This window comes from Bombus impatiens, unplaced genomic scaffold (genome assembly GCF_000188095.3).
Source record: "Bombus impatiens unplaced genomic scaffold, BIMP_2.2 scf_1445, whole genome shotgun sequence".
NCBI lineage: Eukaryota > Metazoa > Arthropoda > Insecta > Hymenoptera > Apidae > Bombus > Bombus impatiens.
Window position 1 is genome coordinate 861146 of NT_177864.1, and position 25159 is coordinate 886304.

Below are 25159 nucleotides of genomic sequence, written 5' to 3' on the forward strand. Positions count from 1 at the left end.
TTTTTTTATTTTTAAATATATAAAAAAAAAAAAAAAAAAAAAAAAAAAGGATGGAACGAGAATTTCAATTGAAAACTAATTTTCTTCTCGCTCGTGTACCAGCTACGTCGCATTCGTTGCGTTATCAAAGTAAATTACGTAAAAGTAAAACAGGTGATCGCGGGCATCGAACAGTCTGGCCTATGGGACTTTAAATTGTCGGACGTGGAACGGATCGTTGATCCAACAAGTCATCCGTGACGCTTCGACTGTGTCCATTGTTTTACGTTCGCGCTCGCTGCACATCGGCGGATAAAGCTGCCTTTTCCATTGGCTGGATCGTAGAAAAAGCAACTAATTCGAATCTGCCGCCAAGAAATAAGCCCGATAGCAATCCATAGTCCATAGTAGTACGCTTTCGTTTCGATTTATGAAACGGTATAACAGTATTTGGTTTACGCGATACAGCAACTTTCGTGGCTTCGATTAAATCCGTAACGATGTCAAAGTTTCATCATGTTCGTCGTATGTTTCAAAACTCATATTCGCAAGGTTCTTTCGAAAATAAGAGCGAAAAGTCCGGCGAAAATAAAAGCAATCAACTATTGTACATATCGTCATTTTGAAATTCTCCGTTTCGTCGATGAAATATTTTCTCTCTATAGTTTGACGAATGTATTTTTCTGATTCTTACAGATGGGTAACGCTCGTGTTTTAATTCTGTTCATCTTGTCGCTGACCGTAATGACGGTTACGTGTCAGTCGTACCACTTCAGTATTCCTGACTGGACAAATGAAAAAACATCAATATTTAAGGAAATAGTAAATGCGATCAACAAGTATATAAGCCAATCGAATAACGTCCTTGCTAATTGCGAGCTACAGAAGCTGAAATTGCTGCTTCAAGGAAATATTAACTACCAAGTAAGCGATGTCGGAAAGGAAGAAAAATCGAGCATTGTTTAGCAACGAAATTACGAAAGTGAAATATTAAAACCGTGATATATTCTTGTATTTGGATAAATTTGTTGCAAATGAATATTTCTATATTTATCGCACTAGCATGAGTTTCTTAATGAACTATTTTGTATCATTAACGAAAATCTGAATTCCTTACAGCTGTTTCAGGTACCTTGCGATCTGCTTGTTTCTGGAAAAAAGAGCTTCTCTGAAAATACAATCACCGATTATTTCCATCGACAGCCTACTCCAGTTAATAACAATTACTAATTATCAATGTTATTCTTGTCGTCGTAACAGATTTTAATTAATTCCGGATTATACGTATTATCGAATAAAGAGCGACTCTAACCGAGACCTTGCGATCGCCTCTTTAATTACCTCTACCCTAATCCTTTAATTTTCTTCCTTTCGAGAAACGTAAAGGCGCGATCCACGCGTGACTTACGATCCTCGAAGGCGAGGACCGAAATAATCGCAAATAATTCGTTTGCTCGATCTGAATTGCACTCGGATAAATCGTAAATAGAAATTAAGAAAAATACAAATAGAGAAAGTAGAAAAGATTAAATAACAGTCTATCGCTTTAACGTGTTTGTAATTTGGCCTGCTGTGACTAACATTAAGGGTATGCTGTATTTCTGGAAACGGAACAAAATCGTGTTTTGTCTCAATACGCGATAATAAATGGAACAAACGTCAAATCGCAAAGGATACATATTTATTTTTTTAACCAACCTGACTAACACGATCAAAAACTCGAAATGGAAACCAACCGATACCCCGCTCATTTCCAGGATGCGCTTCTAAAACGTCTTACTTTTTATCCTGTTTTATCTTGCCGAATTCTAAATTTGATTTGGTTTCGTTTCAAAGTGCGAAAAGAACGACGACGGTGTTTGTGGAATCGAGTGTCGCTGAACTTTTCGCGCGTGACGCGCTTTTTCTTGCCTCGTCCGTGCTATCGCTTCGGTACAACTTGTCTTCCGACGATTTTCATTCGTATCTATTTCCGCTGGTTCGATTACAGCCGGTTCCTATCGTCGATCGGCATCAATTATTCAATCCCGTGTATAGTTCGCCTCCGCGCTGATATACGGCTCGATTTAAAGCGTAATCGTTCATCAATCATGGTTAACGGGCAAATTGTTTTTATTGGACCGCCAGCATATCTGGATTTGTATTAATTATCGAGTTCTCCTCGCGGGCATCCGCGGCGCATCCAGTTTTCATCGGGCCCATCCGATCGGTTAATTAAGTTTTCGCTGTCCTAATTGGACAGACGGTCAATAGGATAGATCGCGGTGGCCTGGTACTGCACGCCGTAGGGGATTTTGTCTGTCAACGGAAGATGGAGTGAAACCCTGGCGAATAGAGACACCTGCTGAGTCCATGGATTATCCCTATGGACAACTTATCTCCAACTGCAATTCACCGCCTGAATTTGGAGACTTTCTATTTTCGCTATACACCGAATACAAGATACCAAACATCGTCGCCAGGAACGAGGGGAATTACTGGCTTCGACATTACGACTGTCGAGTTCCACGATACAGGGGATCTTGTATTTTCGTTGAGCAATTAAGGCTGAATATTTATTTGACATAACAGATAATAAGATTTCTTCTTTCTCCCGTGAAACGAGAAACATATACACAAGGTGGTGTCTATGTAGAGAATTTTTCAAATAAATTTCAAATAAATATCATCTATCAAAATTTAGCTAGGCCGAAAATTTCGAATCGAAGATTTTTTGTTCCCGTCTTCCTCGAATCTGAAAATCAAAATCTATATTTCAATGAAAAATTGCGCAACCGTGAATATTCCGTTAATCTCTGTGTGTCCTTTGTCGCGAAATTGATTATGAGCGTATGGTTGTTTTCCGAAGCTGACCAGCCGACGAAAGAAAGAAATAATCGATGGCTCTGTGTCAATTATTTGGCCGATTGGCGTTAATCGAAAATTTCCCCGCTAATTTTCGTGGGCGAACACGAGCCAGCGGTGCAATTAATAAAATGCAAGGCTAATTATAAATGCAAGAATAATGGCGGTTCACGTGCGAGCGTTCACATTACAGACAGGAGAGCACTCACGGTTATTAGTTGATAGCGTCAGGACGCGTATAACTATCATGCACGGGCAATGCACTTAAAACTTGGCTGTTAATCAGAAACCAATTACGGGAGGCGGGTCGAAATGAGTTTAATCGCATTAAATATTAAAGCGTCGTCACCGTACCATGGGACTGGGTGTACCAGCAACCATAGGTGACCCTCTTCCTCCAACCAGTCATGGAGCAACCACACACCGCCACGTGCCCATGCGAAACGCTTTTCTCTCTTAATACCTCTGAGAATAACCGAAGAACCCTACGCCAATGTCCTTTATAGGGTGGTGCCTGGCGTGCCTGCAATACGCATGCACGGCCACTGTATTTCCTGATAATGCTCCTTTATACGGACGCGTGTGCGTGTATAAGTACGATTCCTTCCTACTTTCCGTCTTACCGTGTATCATTTCTCTAATTTTCACTTTCCTTAAAATTTATTCCCAATTAAATTCATTCAACGATCTATCCCAGGAAAAGAAAATCTTTTTCACACGGGAAGCTTTAATCGCTGACATTTTTACGATAAAACGTATAAAGGTGCGCTATGTGGATTAGCGCGTAAGATCAAAAAGAAAAGAAAAGATCGATAAATACGACGGACCTGCCGGAAACAGCGGTTCTAAATCCATCTCGTGATTTCAAAGGGTGAGGAGACCGATTAACCGCTCAGCCGTTGCCACCTCTTTGAAAAGCGTGTAGCTAAAATGCGACGAATATACTCGTCGAACGTAGAGTACGCGTGACCGTTGCAATACAGAGTTGAGTCGTAACGAATCGACTGCTTTATCTTTTCATTTTCTTGAGCCGACAGGGCTCATCGTGACACGAAACATCGCCATTTCTTCATGACGAGTATACTCGTCAAAAACAGCCAACTATTGAAAATCACCGAGTCGCTGTACGAACGTGAAAGAGTCCTCTGATAACACTTGCGTTCAGATTCTTGTTCCGCGTCTCGTGCATATTTCACATCGGCTTGTTTCGCAATGGATGGCAGCGCGCGGAAATCCGGCATGATATTTCAGCGGGCTATTGCGTCGCGTTAGGAATTTTAAACTCGTGCTTGACCCGCGCCACGGAAACGAATATCAGCTATAGAAAGCGGCGTGCTGTTGTAACAGTACGCGTATAAATACATAAAATCGGGGCAATCATCCTAAATGGGAGCGCCTTCTAGTGCGTGGTAGGTCGTCTTTTTCGAGCTGTCGTCTGTCGGCTGTCGTTTGTCGCCCGACAAGGGAGCCTTCGTGGTACCGAACACGAAAAAGCGCGAAACCACGCGGGGGAAAAAACCGTTTGACGAGCCCAATTCCATTCTGACGTCGTACTCGCTCGTTGCCTTTATTATTTTCACGTTGGATGTACGGTTTTTCTCGATCCTTCAGAGGTCGTGTTAACGGTTTACGTTTCAGACGGTCGAAAGATAAGTCGTTCGTGAGTGGTTGATTTTTCGATTCCTACGACAAAATTTAATCGCAGCTATTGTTTGTGGAGCGAGGGGAAGAAAAAAGGGACACGAGCGTTCTCGATTTTTTAACACACCGTCTGTGCTCGCTCTGTCCACGATGTCGACCGCAAACGATCGGAAATAAAGACAGCGACGAAAGTTGGCCACTTTTTATGGGCAGGAAACGAACACCGTTTAGGCACAGTGTTTTAGAAAATGCGTGCAACAGTTAATGACTACGAAAATTGATCGGATCTGGCGTGCAAGCCGGTTAATCGTTTTTGTAGTGGATAGAGACGATCCTGTCTCCCTCGTCTATGCTAAACGTTACGTACCTACGTGAACAGGTTGATAAAAAAGGAACAAGTTAATATCCTTCGCCAAAGGATGAAAATAAGCATGCTATGCCTACGTTATTAATCCTTAACGCTTTCGCCAATTAAACGACAGATTCGCGAACGAAGTGATAATACGATCTTCTTGTCGACAAGTCAGGACATTTTCGTTAACGCGCTTCTGGCGATGAAAACGTATCGGAAGTACATTATTAGAGGCGAAACGATGTTTTTGGTGTGTTATAAAATCGTCGAATCGATTTCCATTCATTTTTCATAAAAGTGATCAATTTCCACGAAGCTCGTCTGATCGTTTTCATCCGGGATCAGGCGTCTCCCTGGACGACCGGAAAAAAAGCGTTCTCCAACTCGGTTTCCGCGACTCCGCTAAAGCGCAATCGCAATAAATTTACGCCGGTTGCGTAAATATCCCGTGCAGCGTACTCCTCATGATTTTATAAACGCGTTTCACCCGGGTCTCGCGTATATGTGCGTGCCCGTTATGATCTATGCACAGTGTCTACCCGAAAAAAGGAAAGAGAAAGAGAGAGAGAGAGAGAGAGAGAGAGAAAGAGTAAAAAAAAGATGAGGTTGCATGATGAGTGATAAAAATTTCAACCCCGCTAGAGAATTTCGAGCCGTTCCGATGTGCGCGACAGTCTTCTGGCAGGTTAATCTCTCGTGCCTATATCGGGATTAATGCTTTTATCCAGCATTTATTGAGCATTAAAAACTGAAGATTTGCAATTTTTATTCTTGATCGCTGCATTTTGTACACATATTGTACTGGATCGCTGTGACCCGTATCGGCTTTTTCTTTTCTTCATTAAACTTCAAGTTTTCTATAGTAAACCTTCTGTATATTTGATTCTTGCGTTTACGATATGCAAATTTGTAATTCGTATCTCTCGTTATTAATTTTTGCGTATTTACGACGCGAAATTATATACGCGTGTATTATATATCGCGTATAAGATAAAATTGACGAAACAGGTTGATAGATTAAATGTAAACTGGGGGCAATTTTTCGAGCAATCTATTTATGTTTTATGTTTTAATTATGTTTATCTGCACACTCTCGACGGCGACGAAGTAATTAATATCTTTGGACGATTCGGAGCTGCCGACTGTCCTCTCTATTGATAACAAAGATTAACGTTTGCAAGATTCATCTTGCTTAGAACTTCATTCGCATTTCAGTTTATTTATCATGCATAGTATCGAGTCATATCCTGTGCACGTTACGTTATATCATAGTATCATCCATTGAATGTACCAGTTTTTAAGATCTGACTGGTATTCGTTTGCAAATTCAGCTTGTCGAAAGCCATTGCTTCAACGAAGCCTCGAGGTTTCCGATTAAATTTGTTTTTTATTTCCAACTTTCCTTTTCGATATTGCAAGTATCTAGTCGGTCCGGTTATGATATTCTATACAGTTACACGATTGTCGATCAGAAAAGAATTAATCAACTCGAACGTCGATATTAAGGAATGCTTTACCGTTCATCCAGAATTCATTGCTCTTGCTATTCTTCTTGCCAATAAATATACGTATGTATAAATAGAAGATTCTAAAGATGTAAACGCGTAACTATAAATCGTTTGTCGTAAATACCACCGATCGCATTTTACAGATGAATAATTCTCGCAACTGCTCCCTTCTTTGCGGCCAACGATACATATAGGCGGAGCTGAGGAGATGGTTTTGCAGCGTGCGTGGAAACACAGGGGAGGAAATAATTGTTGAGCATCGTATCGCCTCGCCAGGCCGAAGCTAATATTGGATTAGTTTTTAATTCGAGCCGCCCCTCCAATTTCGTCTGTAAAATACACACGAAATAACGCACGCGTACGATTGTATATGCGTATGTTGCTACCATTGTACATATAACGGACTATTCTATATTTCTAGCTTTGTTTGAAGTTTCTAATTTCGCAGAATTGAACCTCTTTCGCTTTATCTTTCGAATAAATTCTTTTCTTTCAGATTGGACGGGTTGTTTCGATGCGATCGAGTTTTGGAATTAACTTTGTACACGATTATTGGTAAAAATAATTTTGAATATCGTTTTCGAAATAGAAGGTGAAAGATCCATTTGGATTTTGAAAGTTTCGCGCACCGCTGTGCATCGATCATCGTAGTTACAGGTACAGTGTTTCGTTTGAGAGAGAAAATACAATTGCATATTTTAGATACATCTGTGCATGAAAGTAAATAAAATGAATTATAAAAGCTATATTTTATTCCTTGCCAGGGAATTATTTTGCCTTGCAAGGGAGTTTATTTCGATCGTGCATGATATACATACATGTTAATAAGATTTATATATACAGGGTGATATATACAGGGTGATATTATATATACGCGAAAAAATAAGTCGAAAATATAGAATAAACATTTTTCCTTTGAGGCTTTGTTTTCGAGAAAATCGACTTTGAATTTTCGCTTGGTACGCGCGCACTTTATCGCGTCTCGTTATAACGGATCTCACTGTAGATCGTTGTCTCGATGGAAAAATTAAAAAAAAAATGTTTATTCTATATTTTCGACTTCCTTTTTCGCGTAGAATCACCCCCTTTCCGCTTGTATCGCCAGTTACCAGCCACCCTGTATATATATAAATGTATGTATAAATAGAATTGAGAATATCCTTGTATAAAGTTCAGTTGGATACAATTTTGCTGTAATTGGTAACGAAATTTTCTGATGTTTTTTCAGATTAATGTGAATTTAGTTCTCGTGTAACACTAATACCTATCGGATCTTTTGGTCTTTAAAAGAGACTTTGTGGAACCGCGTAATTGGATACCGCCGACTACGTTAAAAACTAGAAAAACCACAGGAATATCTCGGTGGACAAGATTACAGGGCGCTTGACGTACAATCATGAGAGTTTCGGAAGACAGAGTCAACGATGACCGACCGGAAACGATTCACTTTCAATTTCCTCTGTCAAGACGAAATACGTAAGGCAGTTACTACACGTTCCAGTATCGTTTAAAACGCATTTTTACTTTTCAATATACACATATATTAATATCTCTATTAAATTTATAATTCCACTTCTCTCGTATTATTTTATATCGAAATAAATTTTACTAGTAATTTATCGTTGGTTCAATAGTACCCAAGGAAAGTCATTATTTTTTAGCTCCTTTATTAATCTCAATATCTCGAGCAATTTTATTTATCTGCAGAAGACTGTCTATTAAGATCATGCGTACAACAATACGCAACAGTTTATCATTAAAAACCATTACAGACGTTCCTCATTTATCAGACATTCTTTATTTCATCATATTCCTCAAGGAGACCAACATTCTCACGAGTATTCTCTAGGTATATCGGTGCAAGTTAAAATAGTCGTATCTGTCGTCTACATGTGTGGAGCAAATTAAAAGAAAATAAGAAATATGGGGCGGAAAGTAAAACGTACCGGCAATTATTTTTCCGTCATAAATAATTTTCTGACGATCCACCGAGAGACGTCCTTAGCCCGGCGGACGAGTCGAAGGCTTCTTTTTTGGCGGGCATTTGTCCCCAAATAATTGGGCGGAACGGCGCGCCGCGTCTTCTCTGCAATTATAGGCAGTAAACGTGGCCACATCCGGCACTAGCAGCTCTCCTAGCTCAAGTGGGATAATTCGCTGCGGAAAGACAACGATTAGGGTGATCAGAGAGGACGAGAAACAGAGAAACAGAGAAAGAGAGATAGAGAGATAGATAGATAGATAGAGATAGAGAGGGAGAGAGAAAGAAGCGACTGTGTACGTGTTTGCTGGATATAGTTAAGGAACGACACAATGAAAATGGAGAAGAAATAAGAGAAAAATTAATGATATCGAATTTCGAAGATGTTTAATATAAGAAGGATGAAAATTTATTTAACGTTGCCGAATCAGCTTTATTACGACTCATTTGCAATGGATGAGCATTATGTGACAGCTTCGGCCGATATATAATTCCATTAACGATCGCAGATTAAAGCTGAAATAGTTTTGTTGTCGAGCGTGATTCCTGATTCGATTTATATTTCACTGACGCTCGATCGTAATTAAGTTTTCCATGATCAATGGAGCTCACTCAGCTCTATGCGATTCTTCTCTGGCGTATATGAAAAACGATAGATGGTAAACGCTATCATCCGTGAAAGGTAACAACGAAACGTAACTATTTTCTTCGGCGAATTTAGGCAAACATTGACAGGACACGAAGCGGACAAACTGCACCTGTAATTCGAAGTGGAACGGTAAAACAGAAAAATGGAAAAACACGGAGATCGTATATGTTTTATAACCGAACAAAAATAGAGCCAACGTTGATCCATCGAATCGATCTGAGAAATACACAACTGCGATTCACGTGTAAGTGACAGTTCGAATTCTGCAGAAAATGAATTTCACGGAATCGTTTTTCAACGAGCGTTTGCTACTCTGTCATTTAGTGGCCACTCTCTTTTTCCCTCTCATGGTCGATTTACAACGAAATTGCACCGTTTTACCGTGCAGAGGGGTGAGAGATGTTACAATGTGAGAGCAATCCGTGACGCCTGGTAACACGCGAAACTTCCGGTTCTTTCGTAACGTCGATCCTAGGGTTCCTCGATCACGAGAAACAAACATCGTGATCGTGCAGGACCTTCTCCCTCTCACGAAACGGGTTCCATACATACAAATGATTCGTCGTAGCAGAAAACTATTCGCTCGTTCACGTTGGGTCATATAAATTTATTCTGTGCGATACAATTGAAAAAATATATACAGTCTACCTTATAAAATGTATCCAGGCGTTGAAGAAATCATGAGTCGTGTGTCGCGGGCCGGACGAGATGCGTTCAAGCGGAGAAATCTGAAGAAATCCAAGTGCCAAATGGACAGAAACGATCATCTTTTTGCGAAAAAGAACGATTTATTCGGATCATTCGTGGCTGTTTCGCTGATTATTTCTCTTATCTTACATTAACATGGTGTTACCTACGAAAATGAAACGTACGTAATCGGTATCGGCGTTGAACGATTTAACGGAGAACGGAAAATTAGACGGTAATATCATCAACAATCGTATGTTAAGAGTCGGTTGTTTAACAAATAAATTACTAAGCCAAGGATTTTCTAATATTCTATCATGTGTTCGCTTATTATGGTTTCGTGAAGTTTCGTACAATCAACGTATACGCGTACCAGTTGAATCATTTTATGTATAATATATATATATATATGTATATGTATATGTATATGTATTACTTCTATTTGTCAATTATATACAACGTTACACGTACTTATATAACATCACATCGTTCTCTACGATCGATAATTCTACGGTTGCTCTTAACATAAATATTACGTACCTAATTAGACGGCTTACACGCTCTATTTCGACGACGAACCTTAGTGGTAGCGATATATATAGATATAATATATATGATATATATATATCATATCATATATACATATATATTATACATTATATATATATATATTTATTTATAACTTACAATATCTTTTCGCGATAGTACATTCTTAATTACTCTTTACGATTTTTTGTATTCCTAAGAAAATAATATTGTACAGGGTGTATGTGTTTGTATAGTTGCACAGTTGTAGGATATAGCGGTCACACGAGAAAAATGTGATAAGTCCATTCTTTGTTGATTTTTTTTTCCACGTTTACGCTGTTTGATGACTAAAAGGAGAGAATTTTGACACGACGCGGTTGAAGAAGATGATGATCAGCTAGTTTGACGGATACGTATCTTCCAGAAATTGGTAGAAATAGATGGAAAATAGGATTTATGAAAGGTAAGAAATCGACAACGTGGCTGTGTTATGGAAATAAATATTTTTAGAACTTTTCGATATCGTTCCCTATAAAAAAATAGAAAATGCGACCTATAGTTTTCTCATGTGATCTTTACATACACGTACATGGTAATTTGTGCATTAGACGTAAGAAAGAATTTTTTCGCTCTTCAAGTGTTACAATTTGTAGGATTGTCTCGGTTCGAGACAGTGCGACCCGTTCCTCGGTAATTCGAATCTTTAAAAAATGGAATGTCGTTCACAATTTTCCGTGTGGCTTGGAATGGAAGCAAGACCGAGGATGTAACTTCGGTTGAAAGATAAGAAGGGAAAAAAATGCGAGGAACGTTCATTTTCCTAACACTTAATCGAAATATAACTTCCAAATTCAATGCTACAAACAATACGCTTAAACTCATTCAGCTTTGTTCCCTTACTGCCGGATTAAAGTATTAAAAATTGATTTTCTTAATAAAGTTCTTTCCACGGTTGCTATTTCTTCTTTTTCGCTTATTTGTATGGAATAAATCGCACAATCGTACAATAAACGCTATTGAAGCTACCGAACTAATTTCTTTCGTACTTGACGAGAAATAACAAAAATTTGTCAAAACAAAGGCCGTGTAAAGTTTGTGATACAGAAATAAAAAAATTCATTGGGTCGAAACGCGCAAACAACGATATTGAGATTGTCGTCAACGAAAAATCAAAGGGAACGTTCTGTTCGTAAAAGCATAAAATTCTCTCGTACACCTAATATCTAATATCTTCTTCCTGTATTTGTATGATGTGTAAGTACATGTGTGCACGTCTAATGTTCGAAACAAAACGCTGTCGCCAAGTCGATCGCAGAAACGGATTAATATCGTACATACATCGTAATGTTTTTAATTACAAACTATCGCGCTAATATATACACAGATATGTCGTGCGGATCTTTCAATTAAGCTGCGTCGTTCGAAAGATGCACCGAGGAGGAGGCTTCCGGTCAATGATATTGCATTGTATACATAAATCGTGTTTTGCGACGCCTTCGATTATTGCTGCGTTAAAGTATCGGTAAGACGAAATTCTTGGATAATATAGTTTCAACTCTTTTAACGACGAGATCTTTTTGTTCTTTCCTTAATATCCTACCTTTCAATTTCTTTTTCGTCTTTAATTTCAATCGAATGCGGTTACAAAAGTTGTTTGACATTGAGGAACAGGACATCGTACGGTGTACGAGATCTCTTCGCAAGCGGAACGACGCGGACGAGATGTATACTCTACGAAAAAATGTTAAACGAAGGTAAAAGACTACGCTGATATTCGTTAAACCTCGCCTCCTTCTACGATAGTTGCAATTTCCGAATTTTGAAATTTTTAAAAATGCGTACGTACAGCGCAAAATGCGAATCGCTAGTTAGCAGGTGGCGATGATCTAATTGTTGATATCCGATGACTGTACCATTTTTATGTTACAAAAGATAAAAACAAGATAAAAAATCTGGTCCTAAAAGGGATTAAAAAGAGTCGACGTACTGCAGAGGATGGCCATCAGCCGTCGTCGAAAGGGTTAATTCCATCGCCTATCGAAGAATTTCGCGAACTTCGGAAGCTGTCCGGATCTCACTCTTCGCCTTTCCTCTTCTCCTTTCTATGTTTCTACTTTCTTTCGGTGTCCCTGCGTATCGTGTCTGTTTGACGAGGGTAAATTTCCGCGGAGCGAGCTCACAGGGGTGGCAATGGCGAAAAAACGAGAGCAATCCGTAATTATTTAAGTTTCTTTTTTAGCTCCCTATCAGTCCCCTCGGTTCGTTAATTAAGTACGTCGATAAAATTGGCCGTCGTGACGGTAAGACGTTGATACTACCTAGAAATAGCGCAATTAAGACGACTGCTGGCCTCTGATGCTCTTTTTCGTTCGATCTCTCTGACTTCTTCTCTCTGTCAATAATGCCACGTCAAATTAGCGCACTGCGATTAGTTGTCGTTTTGGAAAATTTTTTAAATTCCCGTTACACGTGTGAGTGCGCGTGTATTTATACGACTAATAGATTCGTAATAGAGAAGAAATTGTCGCGTGTTAAACTCGAGATTGATGGAATTACAGTGACGATTCGCCTTGCCATTTTATCGTTCATATTTGATACAGGTCGATATAAATAAAGTGGAACATATTCCTGAGATTTCAGAGATTCGGTTTGAAATCGCTCGTTGCGTTCGTCGATTCTTTCTATACATTCTCAAATTGGAGCATGTTGAACGTCACTGTGACATTTCAAAAAATATCGTGCGTTTTGATATGAAAATAAATGAAAAATATATCGTTATTCGTCGAGCTATCTGCTATGAAATTTCGGAGGTTCTAATAATCTCAGTATGGTTTTCGTAATCCGCCGACTGAAGAAACGTTGTGTATAAAAGGACATTTAAACATGCGGATACAGAGATCGAACGAAAAAGGACAAGTAATATCCAACAACATTCGCGATATATATTTCCACGTTATCAACTATAATTACATTTCAAGTTTCCATCTTTCCCTCACATCAAATACTATCATTTAATAACAAATCTTCGTTCGAAATTAAGCAAAAGCTACTCGCTCCATCGTTTCCATCGAAAACGTACTAAATCAAATTTAACAGCAAATCTCACTACAAGTTTCAAACACGTCTAAAGAAAACTGGAAGGAGACGAAGATAAAAATACGAATTGAGTAAGCTATTCCAGCCCTCTTTCTGTTAACGTTTTCAAGTGTGAACGACTGCTATTTTCGCAGTAAGGCCCGGTCGCAGATGCGCGACTTTTGTCGTTGCCATCTCGCTGCGAAGTCTGCTCTGTTATTCTGTTATTCCTTGTAAAGCAATTGGCAAAACATAACAGAGATGCGAAGATAGGGTGCGCGAACGCTGCATAGAGGCTGCTCGTTCCTTGTCTAACAGCTAATAAAGCATGCACATTCGTACAGCAAATATGTAAGTGTAACACCACCGATCAACGAGCGGTCTGATGCATGTCTGATTAGACAAGAACAGAAAAGGCCTGTACGTGGCGTTCTCTTTCTATTCTCACATCGCACGGTTAACGCATGACTCGCGTACTTCGTCTTCGTATCTCTACGGTGGAAACGAAGAGAGACACAGTGACGCGAATAATTATAAACGCGAGCCTATTTGTAGATTTTTCATCGTATTGAAAGAAAATCGTTGATATAGTTAGAATGTAAAGCGAAACTGAATGTACAAAACTTGTGTTTTCGCCTGTGAAAAAATACAAATTCAATGCTAATTTCGTTACGTTTCCATTCAATGGATTTTTCTTTACTTTTGATTGCTACTAATTAATCCTCTAGGTACACCGTCCGCTAATTTATCGAAAGTTTCGTCTCGAGTATTCGCCTACGCTGATTTTATTTCTCTTTCCAAGTTCGCTGACGTATTCTATCGGCGACTCCTGTTGATCGTGAACTTTTCTTCCCAAAACTGCCCACAGGTTTTCGATCGGATTCCGATCGCGAACGCTGGCCATGGTAATTCGATTCTATTGCGAAATCTTGAAACCGCTTTCTCGTGCTTCGGCGTTGTCTTTTTGAAAAATCGTTTCCTGTTTCGACAATTCGCCGCGCAACGTCTCCTGATATCCAAACAGCGTTCGATTCGCCCTTTACAAGAACGAGTTTTGCTTCGCGTTTCCAGCCATGGTCAGTGGTTGTTCTTTGGAAATATCGAGGAAATAACGCGGGGAATGTACGATCGTTCGAAGCACTGCACCACGGCAACGAGACTGCAACGACAAGAGTCGCACCGGTCCTAGAAAACGTACAACTATTCTATCGTAGAAATGTGACACGACTGATACGTAACAAGTTTCACTCGGCAAGAGTCTTTGAATCCGCGTCGATTATCCTGGTTCAACAAATCGGTTCGGCTAGAGGCTGTGGTGGACCGTACGGCGAGGCCCACTGACCCACAGGATGGGTCAGAGCAGTGGGTGCTTGTTGTCTGTCTAAACTGGGAACGGTGGTTCCCGCTGGATGATTCGGCACTGTTGCGGGATAAGCCACTTTTCCAAGCGCCTCGGCTTGAAGGGACAGCATCAACCGATTCGCCGCCTGCCTCTCGGCCTCTCTTTCTTCCGCCGTTTGCCTCCTAAAACAGATGGAAAGATTGAAAATGATCGAGCGTCCCTCGTGGAGACAACGGAAGAAAATTGTGAACGTTCGTGAAGTTCGTACAAGTATTGCACTTGGTTCTTAGCTTTAATATGAGATATTCTCGGATATTCGATACAAACTGACGCTCGTTTAACGTTATTCCTACTGCTGGAAGTATTTCACTTATTATTTTTCAGTACAACGTGGTGTTTATTGACGAGATGATGCTAAAACACGTATTAAACAAATTATGGAATTAACTTTTTCAACTTGCAACTTCTTAGACTTCCAAGTTGCGAAAGGTAAACATTTTCCAGTTCCTAAATTTTCGAATATTAAATCTGCGAGCTGTCGAGTTCTCGAATTCCGAAATTCCGAAGCTTTACGGTTTGAAAAGATTGCTGATCTTTGAAATCGTCGAATTTTTTCATACTCTCGCTGCGATATTCCCATCTTGCAACGTGTCAAGTCCTCCGAAAACGGATAAAACGGAAGATTAGGCAAAGCTTTAAAATCAAAGTTACTGTCGTTACATAGGTACATAGTGTACCGAATTATGCTTGCGAGATCCAGCCAGTTAAACGATAGGGTGGCGGGGGTTGCTGGAGTGTTGTAGAAAAGACGAAACGAGATCGGAGAAACGGCTGCGAGGAGAGCCGGGACAATGGAAAGAGACTGGCGGTCGTTGGAGCGGAAAACAGAAGACAAACGTAATAAAGTTAATTCGATTCGTCGGTGGTGCAGCGTCAGGTCGCTCAGGGGTGGCTCGTGAGTGTCTGTTTTCTAGCACTAAGTCTATTAGGATAGCAGAAAATGGTCGACTTGTTGGCAACGTCACTTAGGTCGAAGCTTTTATGGAAATCTTTTATTTTCTTCTTTGGAAAATTCTTGCGTAATTATCGACCAAACTCTGCTCGAACCTTACCGCGTAACAGACTCGTCTAACAAACAACGAGGATCAGAAGAATTGCCATAATCGGCCTTTTACTCATCGTCGGTTCTCCAAGTCCGAAGTATACCTTTTACGAATTTAACCAGCCTATGGGCGATAAATTCTCCTAGCGTTGAAAGATCTTCGTTCGGCAACGAGATCTGACCGAGAATGTCCCTGAGTCTGAAAGGCGCCAGACTGGATAACGCGGCCAATCAGAGTGCCGCGATGCCGCTTCCATACGAGCCACGAAACACCGTCGTTCCATTAGAGTTAATCTCCGGTCGTCGGTAATTAAACGGTTTCGTTGTACCTTTGTTTATCTCAGCGTGGAACGATCTCAGCTTCTTCTCTTTCCTCGTTCATCTTTCCGTGGATAGAGAACGGAGGGCGTATAGAACTCCTCGGTAGCCCGTGTATCACGGAACGAGTCGGTTGAATCGGGACACAACTCGATCGGTTGTTGCACGATTAACGACTAGCACAGTCGACGATGTCGAGCAGAGATTCCAGATAACAGCACTTCTCAGCCGCAATCAACATCCGATCGAGTTCGTTTATTTTCGTCTCGTTAATACCCGCTCGATAATTGTAGGAAAGCCTTGCACTCGCGTTATCTCTCCGCGTTCTGCCAGCTTTCCAAACGATTTGCAATTTCACTCTTCTGAAAGTTATTAAATGCGTGTGATAGGATATCGGGGAAAACGAAGGAAACAGGAGCAACGGGACAGGACTCGGTACAGTTTTGACCCGAGTGGGGAAAAAGTAAATCTCGTAGTTACACTTTAGACGGCCTGATTCCGTGATATTTATCGGAGGGTTTAAGTATCAAATCGTTGAAATATTATCTCGCTATTGAACGCCAGAGATACGCTTCAAAGTCGTTGCCGATACTGTTACGAATGGAACCGGGTACATTGAATTTTTTTAAAAGCTCGTCAGAGTACGTACGTTAAAAGATAATATAAAAACACGGTTGTCAAATGTTGGAGACGAAGCCTGGTGTAATTGCGATCTTGAGCGAGCAAACGAATAAATTTTTAGGGAAATTTCTGTTGTATGTTGCGTAACACGTGTTGGAGAATTTAACGAAATCGTTAAACGATCAAAAACAAATTTTAGCATCGGACCTGCTTTATTATTCTTCTAGATGTTAATTCAACAATTAATTACGAAAGAATAGATATATAATGTCCGCAAGACGATTGCGATACTTTGTACGGTAGTTGAAATTTCCCAAAACTGGTTTCCTTACGCAATCCGTGCACACCTCTAAAGACCAGTGGCAGTTAACTAACGAGTCTCCTCGTTAATTATACCGTGATTCGATCTATCAAAGATCGAAAAGTATCTCGTTAAGTTCCATCTTTTTGCTTTTGTTCCCGGATTCGCTCAAGTCCACTCGCATTTCCAGTAATTTTCTTTTATCACGTATCAATTGTCTCCTTTATATCAATTTTCTCCATACATTGGTTTCGTGGAAATTCACGAGATACAAAAATTAATGAAAAATTCCATTTGAGCTTGAGAAACATTGCAACTAAAGCGAGCAATCTTTCAGAAAATCGTCTTTTCCAAATTTTCGTATCAAACGTAAAAGAATGCAGATCGATTATCACTGTTGTCTTAGAATTAAGGGAAAATTTCAGCTAACGAAGGGTTAACGGTCGACGAACTCGATTAACGTTTGGTTTGTTCCCGTTGGAAAATCTATCCGTAGCTACGCCGTTGTTCCAGTGACAGCTGCGCCTACACCCGTGCAAGTAATTAACGCGGTTAGCAATTAATAATTGAGGGCGCCGTGCCGATTACATTTTGCAGCCCCGACGCAGCCTCGCCCCATTCACTGCGGCCGGCATAACTGTATTCTCTCGCAACCTGGGACACATTACTCTTATCGTTATCCCCCTATCGTCAAGTATATAACTTTTGGCCAACACTTGGCGAACAAGTATTCTAAACTTGATTTTATCGTTCGTCGCGAATATACCGCGATACGATTAACTTTATCCGTACGCGTCTTTTCCATTTTCAGTTTCATCGGCAACGAGCAATTGCGAATCTTGTGATTAATTTCTCTGATTATTCGTCAGACGTGTGAGACTTGGAGGAACAAGTTTTCCGTACAGAATCGCACGTTGAACACCGAATCGGAGGAGAAATAAATTTGGAAAATCCGCGTATGCAGTGGATGGAGCATAAATACACAGATCCACATGGATAATTTATCGTCGATATTCCTGAGAGCAAAGCCTCGTACGAACGAGTCTCAGTGTATATTTTCTACTTTATTTTTTTGTATAATATCGTCTGTTGCTGATTGTATCGTCAGTTACCATCGGAAATCCTGTAGCGTTCGTTATTCAATTATTTCGTATGAAATTGCGCAAATGCAAATAGCATCCCACTTAACGTGACACCTTTGGTTTAAACGATTTGAAATGTTTCTCACGTACGTTCCCTTCGATGTCGAGCAACGCGTTACGAATTGCAAATATATCGATTCCGTAGTGCGTTGTTTCTCTTAAACGGTTTTTAAGAACGTTGACTTTGAGTAAATTTCGTCGTTGCTTTCTGACACGGTCGTAAATAATTCCGTGTTCATCGTCAAACTTCGCCACACTGCCTCAGTCACTTTTACGACATCCTACGCCATAGAAACCATAGAAATAATTTTATATATATGGGAGAAATCGAAGGACTCGAAGCGATATCAACCAGTTGGCTGTTGCGACTCGTTTGAAGACATTGAAAGGCGTGTACGTAAAAGGCGTCGCAAAAAGCAAGCGACGACGAGTATACTCGTCAGACACAGAGTACGCGTGGCTGTTACGATACAGAATTAAGTTGTAACGAAACGACTGTTTTATTTTTTAATTTTACTACCGACAAGGCTCGTCGTGACGCAAAATATCGTCGTTTCTTCACCGCGAGTATACTCGTCGAATACAGCTAACTGGTTAAAGACAGTACTCGCGACGGAGGTGTTCTCGATCGGATCGACGAAAAACGATTCGTGGAAGAGGCACGAGAGCAGAATAGAAACACGGGCGTTCTTTCGTTCCGCGAGGATTTCCATCCGGAAAAGGAAACGAGTCGTTTTCGCAATGGCGCCGGTGTTCGTGTTCGTGTTCGACCGGTTACAGCCGTGATCCAACATAGGGAACGATGAATGTTTAACAAGGTGAATGGCGGTGGGGCGGAGTGCGGCGGATCGAAACGATTCAAATCGCGGATTCGAGGGTTTGACACTTTAAAAGCCGTTGCAAGAAGCCCGAGGAAGAGTCTGCAACCGGACTGGTTCAATGTGAGACGACGAGGGGGTGCGATCCACCAGGAGGTGGGGAAGAGAGTTGGCAGTCAAAACAGGGGCGGACGAGGCAGCACGATGGGGAGGATAGACTGCATTATGTACGGGACAGGGCTAAGCTGTTAGGTATCTGAATTATTGAGACGAAGTTATCTCATCTCTGCCTACAGTCATCTCGTTACTTTAAACGCAGCTGCTCGCTGGACCACGTCGCGGATGTGCTGATCCAAGGGTGGAGGAAGGAACGTGAATTTTTTCTCTTTTATGTCTCCTTTTTTCTCTTCTTTCTTCGTTTCGTTACGTCGATTCGTAATTGCAACATTATGCGATTAAATATATTTTCGCCTCTTTAGACACGGCGACCTATTCGTACGTTGAATCGACTGTCACAGATACAGCTTGTTTTTTAAATCAAAGGACAGGCGCAGGTCATCAAACTCTGCAAAGTATCCTCTCGAGGAAAGAAGAGTTTGCGTGGAGCAAATCCATCAGCGGGAACGTTCAACTCGAGTCGTTGCTATTTTCTGTGCGCATTAGTAAGTTTGCTCGCTATCTCTCAGGCTCGTAAATTCGGTCACGTACAAGAATTGTCAATCGTGAACAGTTTGCGGATGGTCGAGTTAAAAGTAGTTTAGTCCGAGGAATTGCACAGTTTCAAGATATTACAACGATTCCCTATAACGAAGAGCATTGATAGAATCGGTATTAATAGCGTTTCTTTATTCGATACGAAATTTCACTGTAATATCGTTAATTCTCTGTTGGAGGCACAAGGTGTATATCTTGCTAATTAATTAAATTATCTTTGTTATTTATTTATCGATGTTAATTAAACTTAGGAAGAAACCTGTATGTCGAACGACGTTTGCTATAGTTTTTATTCAGACGGACGTCCGAACCACGTCGCTCCTCGAAATGTCCCAATTTATTCAACGGCTGTTCCGCCATATAATTCCATGTTCAAGATTAATTATGATTCACTTGTCGTTCAGATGTAAATTTAATTTGGCGAGACATCTAGACGAATGTATCTGTCACTGCGTTACCATTTCTGAACACATTGAGACAGATAACACACATCGTCGCCGTATAAATTGAATTTCATGCTCGTTCCTCCAACGACCACGTCGACTACGTAATAAAAAGACTTGTAAAATTTCAACTCGTACCTTTTAACGCAACTTGTTGAACGAATCGTTGAACCAGGATGGAGATCGCACGATGAAACGGAAGAAATTATTAAGAGAAGCCTATCGTATTCGCAGAAGAAAAAAAAGACAAATTCATTAAATTTCATTTCTACGGTCGGAAAACGTGTTTCATGAGGAGGATAAGAAATGTTTAATAAACGTAAAAGACTTGACCAATAGATTGGCAAGCACCAGTTACAGGACAGAACGTAAAGGATAGAGAATAAAATAATAATCGTATAAAAATACACTTTTTTTTTTTAATTACTTTTCTTCGCGGATTTTTGTCAACAAATGAGCGACCATAGAATCTTACATTCTCTTTTATCAACGCCTTGTAAGATATTGAATTACCAGTTTCGTCGAATTCCATTTGAATTTTATCGAATTCTTCACGAAGAATCTCAAACTCTGTCCATTGAAACCGCATTCCGAGTGACGTTCCCTGCGTTCTCTCGAAAACCATCGATCATCGACAGAAAAATGACTACGAAACCCGTGAATTGAAATTCGTCTATCGATTGCGATATTTGTTTCGAATTTTTCGTTTCTTCTATTTCTGTCGTTCTCTGTCCTTCTTGTCGTAGAATAGAAATAGGAAGACACGTTACAATTCACCGTTTCGCGATCGACGATACTCGCGTTCTAGCGAGAAAGAAAATTACCATCGCCTGGTTTCCGAGTAAGAAGCGTAATTTTCATTTCTGCGCGCTTTACGACAAATGCAATATCGCTGGTAAGGACAAGAAACCGAGATCCCGATGCACAACGGCATCGAACCGTTTTTGCAGCGAGTCCTGTTATCGATCTCTTATTAGATCGTTATGAACCTTCTGAAGGCGTTCTCTTCCGCTTTTTATCGGCCGCGTTTTACATTCCTCGTTTTTACCTATTTGCCCCTTTATTGCTCTATGGCTCCTGGAACAATGCGAGAGGTAACGGCACACAAAACTCCGTGGATCGTTGGCCGTAAAACGGCGTATAAAACTCTCGCAGGAAATTTAGATCATTCGGTTGTTACACTCGATATTTTTCAAGATGAAGAATTTTATCGAGCTTGATGAAAGTAAACGGGACGATGGCACCGGGCGTCTTGAAGTTTCGCGGTTTAATAAATCATTCGCGTACATAAATATCGCTAGTACGCGTTCCTTCTACGGATCATTCTATAAATGTACTCATAAATATATATATATAAATGTAATAATATACTGTATTTTACGTCTATTTAATGTTTGTTGACTTCTAACCAAGATATACGCGATAATCTCTTATCCCTTTTCTCGTAAAACGAGACGTTAGAAACTCGCAATCCCATCCATCGCATATGCAACAATCGTCGTTGGATAAAAAAATTACCGATTCGACTGTGTAACACCAGCGATCGTAAATAAATGCGCGAAATACTGAAGCTGGTTACGCGTAGAGGAGACCATACCTAAACGCAATAAAAACGTTAGAAAAAACCATTTTAAGAATGTCCCATTTTAAGAATGTCCCATTTTAGAAATGTCCGAACTAACTAGAAACTTGAAACGACCTAGTGTACACCTTGGAATAAGTGGCGTCCTTTATCAGCAGTCTCGTTCGATGACAGATCGAGTAGAACTAAAAGGCACCAGTCCTCGATCCTTGCTGGTTCCTTCAAAACCTGCGCAGACAGAGACACCGTTGTTCGTCTAAACCCTCTAAACTACTCTCAAAGTATAGTCATCTTTCTATCCTAATACTTCCCGGAACGAGCCAAGGACACGGCAGCGGGATGCTTTTAGAAATCCTACTCGAAGAGAAGCGACTATTAAGGAAGGAAGAAGAGGAGAACGAGTCGCACCCCCGGAGAAATGCCTCTGGGCTCGTCTCGCCGCGTAGACGCCCCTGATATCGGGCGACCCGCGCCACGAACGGGCCTCGTTTTATCTAAATGACGTGTTTTCGTCCTCCGTTATCTTGAAGAGACTCCAATACACTCGACTTTCGATGCGTCCTCGCCGATACGCGGCCGCAGAACACTGCTAACCCGCTATTAACATTCCGAGGTTTCCACCTCGCGTTTTCACTTTCGGTTCGTCTCGAACGCCGAGATTTGATAAATCGCAACACCAACATTCGGCTTCGCCTATTCGACGTGTTAGAAACCGGAAGTCAGGTAGTTTCATCGGTATCCTGCTATTTATAGGGACAGTTTTTGGAACTGCTACGATAGACTGCAAAATATTCCGTTGGACTCCTTTTTCTTTCGAGAGGTAGGGGGAAGGAGAGTTCAGGTCGTGCAAGGATCCAGAACGAGCAACAATTTGTCTAAGGCGTAACAATTTTCGATCGACCTGTCGACGCGCGACGTACTCATCGATCTTGGCGATACCTTTCTTAGAATTTGCTCGATGCTCTTAAGTTACCGTGTCGCTTACTCCTTGTGCATCTGAATCGCGAGCAATGGATTAGGTTCGCGTTATTTTCCTAAGAAGATAGACGCCTCTGCTAAGCGGCGAAATTGTCTGCCGGATGTTCGCAAGCAGAATTTTCAGAATCGTTCATTTCCATCAAAAAATGGACGGTTTACAAAATATCAAAAAAGGAGAAACGTTTAGCAGTCCGGGTACGATACCTAATTCCAGCTTTTCCTTCTTTTTCCGTCTTTAATGATTTGCATGTCGAATTTGCCATTGACCTGTCTCTTTCGTCTCGGGCGATGACTCGTTTTAAAGTTTGTTTTGTACTCGGTTAAGTATAACAGAGCTACAAATACCTACGCTATGAATGTCGAGAACTCACCTCCACTTTGTCCGCCTGTTCTGAAACCAGGTTTTCACTTGCGCATCCGTCATTTTCAAAGTTTTAGCCAAAGCTGCTCGTTCGGCCGACGCCAGATACTTCTGTTTGTGAAAACGTTTCTCCAGTTCGGCGATCTGCAACCTGGTGAAGCTTGTCCTCGGCTTCTTTCTCTTCGGTGGCGTCCTGTTTTGGTAAGGATGGCCGATCCTCCTTGGAAACGCTCCGGCTACTGTCGGAAACAAAAATAAGAAAGAGAAATGAAAACCAACGATAGGTAATCGGATTTCCGCGTAATTAGCGTCTGGATAATCGATATTCGAATAACTGACGTTTCCTCGCGATTCGATGCTTGACATAATTTTGTATTTTAGCTGACGGCGTGACACTTTAGAAATTGCTCGCAACGTTTAGCTAATAATTGCTTTATAATTTTCTTTCAATTACGAACCACTGACATTGGTAGAGTAGAAAAGAAACGTTAACGACGTATGATTTATAACGACCCTGTTACGGTTGTAAACGATAACTAAGCAAGAGAGCAAAATGTTATCGTAAAGCGTTAATAAATCCGCTTTAATGCGATTTCGTATCATAGATCAGGCACGTTCCAAAAATAGAACGAATTATGATCGATCACTCTATAAAAATATAGGGAATAAGATAAAAAAAAGTCGCAAAATAGCTTCGTAAATTTTTTTAAAACGATATTTTTTCCCTATAACTGAATTTTTACGATCATAATTTCTAATTAAGATACAGACGTAAATAAGTTGAAAAATGTATATTAAGTTACCGCACAGTGCAACCTTTCCACGCGATCTAGCCTTCTTTTTAAACTCCAGTCTCAGTCATTTTGCGTTTATAAAACATTTAACAGAAATTTGCAAACGTTGTCTTCGTTCGTGTTTCGTAGTTCAACGATCGTCCGAAAGTTCCAACAACGTTCCATCGTACTTTCTTCGAAGCGCCGAATGCAAAAACACGATACTCCGATTACTTTGTAACGATATATCTCCATAAACCTATCTAAACTGCCAATGAAATAAACAGCGTACGATTAACAAATTTCTATGGCAATTGGCAATAATTTATTGCGTATCGGTTAAGATGCTTTCTACATTATCCGACAAGATTTCACTTCGTAATAAATTATACCGAGACCTTTTATCCGTGGCACGACGTTTTCTCACCGAGGTGTAAGCCTCCGAACGAACGCACGATTCGCGAAAAGCGTCGATCTCGAAAAATGTTAAACGCCAACGCAATTGCACCGTGTAAACGGCTTGAAAGCGTATGGTCCAGGGATCGTTCCGACCAAGCAAAACAAGCGTTGAAATTCCAGGATAAAGTGGCGACGTCGAGTTACGTGGCTCCGCGCGAATTACTTACGATAGCGCGCGCGCGTGAACGCCGGGCGCAAAAGCAATGGCTCGCTCGCTTTGGGTAACGATTATAAAATCGTAAAAAGCGAGGCTTACGAGTTACACGGAACGATTTGCCGGCCGGTGCAAATTGTAACGCGATCTTTGTAGTCGGCCGTGGCAGCAGGTGCATTGCAATTCAGTGGAAGGGTATTAATAAAATTACCGTTAGACCGATAGCATCGCGCCACTTCCATTACTGGACCCGCGCAAACATACCGTCGAGCGCACGAAGGTGAAATCAAAATGAAGCTTTATCGTCCACTTATGCGAAACTAGCCGCGTAAATCGCCGCTGAAACTCGCGCACGAGATTCCCGCTTATCGAAACGCCGTTCATTCTGGTTAATTATTGTACGCGTCGGTTGGATCGGAAGCAACTCGTAGAAATATCGCTTTCTTGCAGAGGTACAAGCTGATTATAAGGTCTTGGTATATTTTTAAGAAATTCTATTCCAATGTACAACGGTCGTTGCTTTCGATCGATCGGATGTGCATATTAAGCGGATGCACAGGTTCTGTCGGGTTTTCACCTTCGCTGTCAACAGCATCCACTTTTTTCAATAAATTATCATGCACTTTGCTAGAAACTTCATGTAGTAGGAGTTGAGAATGTATCGGTAGATCAAATAGAGGCGAAGTACAGTAGGCAAAGTAAAGAATAAAATAAGATATAAAATAATATACAGGGTGGTAATTGGTGGTACAAGCGGAAAGGGGGTGATTCTACGCGAAAAAAGAAGTCGAAAATATAGAATACAAA

At 40.7% G+C, this 25159-nt stretch overlaps 2 protein-coding genes across 5 annotated transcripts in view; one reads left to right on the forward strand and one right to left on the reverse strand.

Moving 5' to 3' along the window:
• Positions 1-1296, forward strand: part of LOC100746471 (pro-corazonin) — a 4957-nt gene extending 3661 nt beyond the window's left edge. The window contains exons 2-3 of the mRNA XM_003493952.4: positions 676-903; positions 1099-1296. Of these exons, the coding sequence (XP_003494000.3) occupies positions 676-903; positions 1099-1209 (339 nt within the window). The 3' untranslated portion in view covers positions 1210-1296. The remainder of the gene's footprint in view (positions 1-675; positions 904-1098) is intronic.
• An 11795-nt stretch (positions 1297-13091) lies between these two features.
• Positions 13092-24288, reverse strand: LOC100740155 (T-cell leukemia homeobox protein 3-like). 4 transcript variants are annotated; one of them, XM_033324009.1, is made up of 3 exons: positions 24032-24288; positions 22977-23205; positions 13092-14768 (listed from the first exon to the last, which is right to left on the reverse strand). In XM_033324009.1, the coding sequence occupies exons 2-3, from the start codon at positions 23027-23029 to the stop codon at positions 14531-14533; spliced, it is 291 nt and encodes a 96-aa protein (XP_033179900.1). In that variant the 5' UTR covers positions 23030-23205; positions 24032-24288; the 3' UTR covers positions 13092-14530. The 4 variants fall into 4 exon arrangements, 3 of the variants coding, with proteins under 3 accessions (XP_033179900.1, XP_033179901.1, XP_024227314.1); XM_033324010.1 differs by lacking the exon at positions 24032-24288 and adding an exon at positions 23306-23442; XR_001102719.3 differs by lacking the exons at positions 22977-23205; positions 24032-24288 and adding an exon at positions 16018-16269.
• Between the last annotated feature and the right edge of the window lie 871 nt (positions 24289-25159).

What these genes read in the sequence shown, in the direction of transcription:
- LOC100740155 (XM_024371546.2), bottom strand. Translation starts at nt 23,332, where the DNA reads ATGTCAAGCATCGAATCGCGAGGAAACGTCAGTTATTCGAATATCGAT. An exon ending in AACAGGCGGACAAAGTGGAG is followed by an intron (nt 14,769 to 22,976) that starts GTGAGTTCTCGA and finishes CATCTGTTTTAG; the next exon opens with GAGGCAAACGGCGGAAGAAA.